The following is a 6734-nucleotide window of genomic DNA, read 5'->3' as shown; positions in this document are numbered from 1 at the left end:
TGTGTTCCATGGTGAAGTTGTGCAATTACATTTGAAAATTACACATTATTTATTTAAGTTTTTTTAAGAGACAGTACAGCCTTAATTTCAAGAAAATACCAATCAAATATAATAAGGTGACATGATTCACAGCAGGTTAATCCAATGATATTTCCTGGGAAAGAAGTCTTAATTACGTAAATCATCATGCATGGTAGCAGCTCAAGGTTAGTTCAATTGGTCAATTAATGTGTCAGTGTTCATTTTAAGTAGACTCCATTGTCCTCTTATCTTTGGATTTTAGCTTAATTCTGCAAAACAGCAGGACAAGTTCACAGAGTTCAATCATTATTCTCGGCCATTTTGTTCTATTATTTTAAATTGAAAAGCCATTTTGTGGTTAGTAAAAATCTACATATACTTGTTGCATGTGACAATAACCTAAATTCAAATTTTAGATCCTCACCTGAAGGATCAGAGTCTGAAGGGTGACCTTATAGATGTTTGTAAGAGGCATGGATATGGTGAATACCCAAGGTCTTTTGCCCAGGGTAAGGGAGTCCTACCCTGTTTGAGGTGAGAGGGGAATGATTTCAAAGGGACCTGAGGGGCAACTTCACGCAGAGAGTGGTGCATGTATGGAACGAGCTGCCAGAGGGAGTGGTGGCGGCTGGTAAAATTACAACATTTGAAAAGCATCTGGATGGGGATATGAATAGGAAGGGTTCAGAGGGATATGGGCCACATGCAGACAAATGAGACGAGATTAGTTTTGGATATCTGATCAGATGAATTGGACCAAAGGGTTTGTTTCAGTGCTGTATGACACTAATCGTCTTTGGAGAAAGCAGAAGTGTGGTTGTGAAGACTGGGCTTTCAGAGCAGCTTTCAAAGATGTTTTGTCCTTCCTGGGAGCAGAAGAAGTTCCAATGAAATCTTGCATTTGTGAGACAGCGACTGAGTAAAGGGAGTACATCTGCGATTTTGGCGAAAAATGGGAATTCATTGCACTGTGGGGATGAAGCCGAATCCTATCCAGTCACTTCTGCTGGTGGGTGAGACCAGACCTCAAGACTAGAGGGAGTAGATTTAGGACAGAGATGAGGAGGAGAAAGTGAGGACTACTGCTTTTCCTGGAGTGTAGTGAATCTATGAAATTCTCTTCATTAAGTATATTCAAAATGGGTTTTTGCATGGTTGGGGAATTAAGGGTAGTTGGGGCAATGCTGCTAGGAGGAGCTGAGACGATGGATAGATCGGCCATGATCGCAATGAAGAACGGGGCAGGCTAGATGGGCAAAATGGCTGACTCCTGCTTTTATTCCTGAAGAAGGGCTTATGCCCGAAACGTCGATTCTCCTGATCCCTGGATGCTGCCTGACCTGCTGCGCTGTTCCAGCAACACATTTTCGGCTCTGATCTCCGGCATCTGCAGACCTCACTTTCTCCTCCTACTTTTATTACTGTGAAACTATTTCCCACAGCTAACCCATCACTGGGCACTATGGGTAGTTTAACATAGCGAATCCACTCTAACCTGCACCCTACCTGGACACCATGGGTAATTTAGCACAGCCAATCCAACCGAATCCGCACAACACTGAACACTGGGTAATTTAGCATGGTCAATCCACCCGAACCTGGACAAAGTTAAACATCACACAACACCAAGAAGTACTAGCTTTCGGAGCACTGTTCCATCATCAGGTGGTTGTGCAGTACAAGATCATAAGGCACAGAATTTATGGAAGAAGATTAAAGTGTCCTGCCACTGAAATGATATATTGAACAAACCTGGATGGTTACACCTCTCATCTTGTACAGTGGGTTGCAACTATCATTCATATGTAAATCTCGATAACATAAGGTTTTATCACAAAAGGTAACAACATCTGGGTGGCATGGTGGCTCAGAGGTTCTTAATTCTGCCTCACAGCGCTTGGGACCCAGGTTCAATTCCAGCCACTGCCCACAGTCTGTGTGGAGTTTGCACATACTCCCCGTGTCTGCATGAGATTTCTCCAGGTGCTCCGGTTTCCTCCCACAATCCAAAAGTATGCAGGTTAGGTGAATTGGCCATGCTTAAATTGCCCAGTGTGTTACATGCATTGGTCAGGGGTAAATATGGGGAATGGGGCCTGGTGGGTTACTGTTTGGAGGGTTGGTGTGGACCTGTTGGACCTGTTTCCGTACTGTAGGGAATTGAATCCAATCTCAGCTCAGACATTGCGTTAAAAGTCAGAGTCTGTCTTTATCCCCACCTTGAATCTGACTAGTTCTGTTTCTAAAGTTGGAATTTATAAAATACAACATGTTCTGACAGCTTGCAGATTGTGTATTTTTGAGCAAAATAGAATTTATTTGAAAATATAATTCTGCAAATGCAAATTCACCCCATGGACTTGTGTGTGCTTACAGCTAAAAAGTTTATGTCCGTGCTGTGTATCTCTGTCTATTTGGTAACAGATGCTTTATTTCTGTTGGCATAACTATTGTTGTAAGTCATAGCTGGGTACTCATAGTAAGATATAAAGCAAAGAGAATTCCTCAAGTAGGGCACTATCCTGGGAGACCCCTATTTCTGATGTCATCTGGTGCACCAGACCTGACGCTTTCAACGTGGAGTCACTTGAGCGATGGCGTGAGCTGCCAGAGGAAGTGGTGGGTGCTGGTACAATGACAAGTTAAAAGGCTCCTGGACGGGCATCTGACTATGAAGGGTTCAGATGGGTCAGGGCCAAGTGATGGCAAATGTGACTGGAGTCATAGAGATGTACAGCACAGAAACTGACCCTTCGGTCCAACTCGTCCTTGCTGACCAGATAGCCAACTCGGACAGATTTGGCCATGGGTCTGTTTCTGTGCTGTGTGACTCAAATTGTCTTCAGTGAACGCAGAAGTGTGGTTGTGAAGGCTGGACTTTCAGAGCATGTTTTGCCCTGACTGAAAGCAGCTGAAAATGTGTTGTTGGAAAAGCGCAGCAGGTCAGGCAGCATCCAAGGAGCAGGAGAATCGACGTTTCGGGCATGAGCCCTTCTGCGCTTTTCCAGCAACACATTTTCAGCTCTGATCTCCAGCATCTGCAGTCCTCACTTTCTCCTGACTGGAAGCAGGAGAAGAGTTTGACTGAAGTGTGTCGGTGTTAATGCCTTGATGTCTCATTTTGCTCGCACCTTCCTGGGGTCATTAACCATTTCGTGTCTGGTCCTTCCTCAAGAAGCTGCATTGCAGGTTTACCCTGAATTGACACTTTTTTTTGCTTCCCAAAATCAGACCTGCTCACTCTCCGCAGGATCCCAGTGTTGTGAAAGATATTAACTTTCGGGTGGAGTTAACCAAAATTCAGAGAGATGTTTGTCTTGATGTTTTTGCTTTTTCTGCCCTTGTAAGATCCTGAATCAGCACCTTCAGGGGAATTAGTTAGAGCGGAGTGAGAACAGAGGGGGAGAGAGAGTGGGATGGTGCTTTCAATTTTGTGGTACAACAAAAGAATATTCCACAGAAAGTAGAATTGCTTTTTCTGAATTTCTACCCTGCACTGATGATCCGTTTTGTAATCCCTTTTTGCAGAGTATTTGAAAATCTGAAGACTGATGTTTCAAAATCAACGAATGAAGGGCTTACGCTCGAAACATTGACTCTCCTGCTCCTCGGATGCTGCCTGACCTCCTCTGCTTTTCGACTGACTGTCCAGCGTCTGCAGTCCTCACTTTGATGTCAATGTCTGACAGTCACACAATCCATCAGGACCGCAATGATTTTTGACTGTGATTTCTGTGAGAGGGATCAACGCTTTTTGGTTCCTGTTTGAGGAAGTTTTCAGCATCAGTGGGACTGGACGAGAGACCGCACTGTTGCAGCGCACTGTGTGTGGAGCCTGAAACAGTTATACGGCCTGGGAAGGGGATTTCACGGCAGGGAGGAGCTCTCCACGTGTTTGTGTGCAGCTGAAGCTGTGGCCATGGAGAAACCTGAGGAATCCCACCCCGTGGAGAAACCGTGGAAGTGTGGCGACTGTGGGAAAGGCTTCCGTGTCCCGTCTGCCCTGGAGACTCATCGGCGCAGTCACACCGGGGAGAGGCCATTCCCCTGCACCGACTGCGGGAAGGCCTTCAGACATTCCTCCCACCTGTTGGCCCACCAGCAGAACCACACGGGGGAGAGGCCCTTCAGCTGCCCAGATTGTGGGAAGGGCTTCAGGTATTCCTCCACCCTGCTGAGCCACCAGCGTGTCCACAAAGGGGAGAGGCCCTTCAGCTGCCCCGAGTGCGGGAAGGCCTTTACCGACGTCTCCTCCCTGATGAGGCACCAGCGTGTCCACATTGGGGAAAGGCCCTTCAGCTGTCCTGAGTGCGGGAAGGCCTTCAGTTATTCCTCCACCCTGCGGAGTCACCGACGCGTCCACACGGGGGAGAGGCCCATCAGCTGCCCTGAGTGCGGGAAGGCCTATACCGACGTCTCCGCCCTGCAGAAGCACCAGCGGATCCACACTGGGGAGAGGCCCTTCAGCTGCCCCGAGTGTGGCAAGGCCTTTACCCACGTCTCTGCCCTGCGGAGCCACCGGCGCGTCCACACGGGGGAGAGGCCCTTCAGCTGCCCTGAATGCGGGAAGGCCGATACCGACGTCTCCTCCCTGATGAGGCACCAGCGGGCGCACACAGGGGAGAGGCCCTTCAGCTGCCCCGAGTGTGGGAAGGCCTTTACCGACATCTCCTCCCTGATGAGGCACCAGCGGATCCACACGGAGGAGAGGCCCTTTGCCTGCTCTTCGTGCCGGAAGGCATTCAGCAATTCCTCCACTCTGCTGATCCACCAGCATGTCCACACGGGGGAGAGGCCGTTCACCTGCTCTCAGTGTGGGAAGGGCTTCACCTGCTCCTCCAACCTGCGGAGCCACCAGCGGATCCACACCGGGGAGAGGCCCTTCAGCTGCCCCGAGTGTGGCAAGGCCTTTAGCGATTCCTCCAACCTGCTGACCCACCAGCGGATCCACACCGGGGAGAGGCCGTTCACCTGCTCTCAGTGCGGGAAGGGTTTCACCCGCTCCTCCCACCTGCGGAGCCACCAGCAAGTTCACGTGCCATCGCAGGGGGATTAAAGGAGTGATGGCCGAGTGCCATTATCGATTGGACCATCAACCCAGTTCCAGGGACTCCGGGTTTGAATCCCTCCCCGACAGATGGCAGAATTGGTATTCGGTCAGAAATGTGGAGTTCGGAATCTAACGATGAGAGTGTTTCAGGGAGAGGGTGGTGCGGGGGAGAAAGCCCCCATCTGATTCACACTCTCCCTTGTTAGGGAAGGGAACCGCCATTGTGGGAAAGGATTCACTCAGTTGTTCCAGCTGCATCCTTTACCCGGTCTGGCCTACACGTGACTCCAGACCCACAGCAGTCTGGTTGACTCTACACTGCCCCTTCCTGGCAAAGGAGTGGGGAGAAACTTACTTGGAGACAAGGTATGGGTTGAAATTGCTGAGTGAGGCAATACTTCCTCCAGGTTACGGCTGTACTAAGGATCCAATTACAAAGGGACAACTTGCTGCTGGCCAATAGTAAAGACAGTGAGGGGGGGTCGGACAAGGGGAGGTGTGGTGTGTGCACTTTGACCTTGAGCTGTTCAAAAAGCAACTACTTTTTTCTCTGCCTTTTTGCTGGGGGGATCTGAAGCTGTAACAAAGTTGGGTTGCAATAAAGGTTACCTGAACTTACCACCGGGCTCAGACTCTCATTGAAAGCTTTGAGCTCCAAGAAGTTTTTGTTTTAAAGCTGCTCATTTCTTTCAGCCTCCTGCACTAAGTTTAGAACAAAGAACATAGAACAATCCAGCGCAGAACAGGCCCTTCGGCCCTCGATGTTGCGTCGACCTGTGAACTATTCTCGTTCCCCTACACTATCTCAAAATCATCCATGCACTTATGTAAGGATTGTTTAAATCTCCCTAATGTGGCTGAGTTGACTACCTTAGCAGGTAGGGCATTCCCCTCCCTTACCACTCCGTGTAAAGAACTTGTCTCTGACATCTGTCTTAAAGCTATCCCCCCTCAATTTGTAGTTATGCCCCCTCGTACACGCTGACGTGATCATCCTAGGAAAACGTCTTTCTCTGTCTACCCTATCTAATCCTCTGATCATCTTGTATGTCTCTATCAAATCCCCCCTTAGCCGCCGCCTTTCCAATGAGAAAAGGCCCATGTCCTCATAAGACCTTCCCTCCAGACCAGGCAACATCCTGGTAAATCTCCTCTGCTTTTCCAATGCTTCCACATCCTTTCTGTAATTGGGTGACCAGAACTGTACACAATATTCCAAGTGTGGCTGCACCAGCGTTTTGTATAGTTGCAGCATGATATTGCGGTTCCGGAACTCGATCCCTCTACCAATGAAACCTAACACACCGTATGCCTTCTTCACAGCACTATCCACCTGGGTGGCAACTTTCAGGGATCTACGCACATGGACTCCAAGATCCCTCTGCACATCCACACTACCAAGAATCTTTACATTGACCAAGTACTCTGCCATCCTGTTATTCTTCCCAAAGTGCATCACCTCGCATTTAGCTGCATTGAACTCCATTTGCCACCTCTCAGCCCAATTCTGCAGTTTATCCAAATTTCCCCCTGCAACCTGTAACATTCTTCCAAACTGTCCAGTACTCCACCGACTTTAGTGTCGTCTGCAAATTTACGAATCCATCCACCTATGCCTGTGTCTAAGTCAGTTATAAAAATGACAAACAGCAATGGTCCCAAA

At 48.6% G+C, this 6734-nt stretch overlaps 1 protein-coding gene across 1 annotated transcript; it reads left to right on the top strand.

Annotated features, from left to right (window-relative positions):
• Positions 1 to 973: 973 nt before the first annotated feature.
• On the top strand, positions 974 to 5387 carry LOC148143895 (uncharacterized). Its single transcript, XM_087975280.1, has 2 exons — positions 974 to 1030; positions 3974 to 5387. Exons 1-2 carry the CDS (start codon positions 974 to 976, stop codon positions 5075 to 5077), a joined length of 1161 nt encoding a protein of 386 aa, XP_087831406.1. The 3' UTR covers positions 5078 to 5387.
• Positions 5388 to 6734: the final 1347 nt, after the last annotated feature.

This window comes from Chiloscyllium plagiosum, unplaced genomic scaffold, assembly GCF_037043375.1.
Source record: "Chiloscyllium plagiosum isolate Xiang-an unplaced genomic scaffold, Cpla_swu_hap1 HiC_scaffold_27, whole genome shotgun sequence".
Taxonomy (NCBI): domain Eukaryota; kingdom Metazoa; phylum Chordata; class Chondrichthyes; order Orectolobiformes; family Hemiscylliidae; genus Chiloscyllium; species Chiloscyllium plagiosum.
The sequence above is the reverse complement of the archived record's forward strand: the minus strand, read 5'-3'. Positions and strand labels throughout refer to the sequence as shown.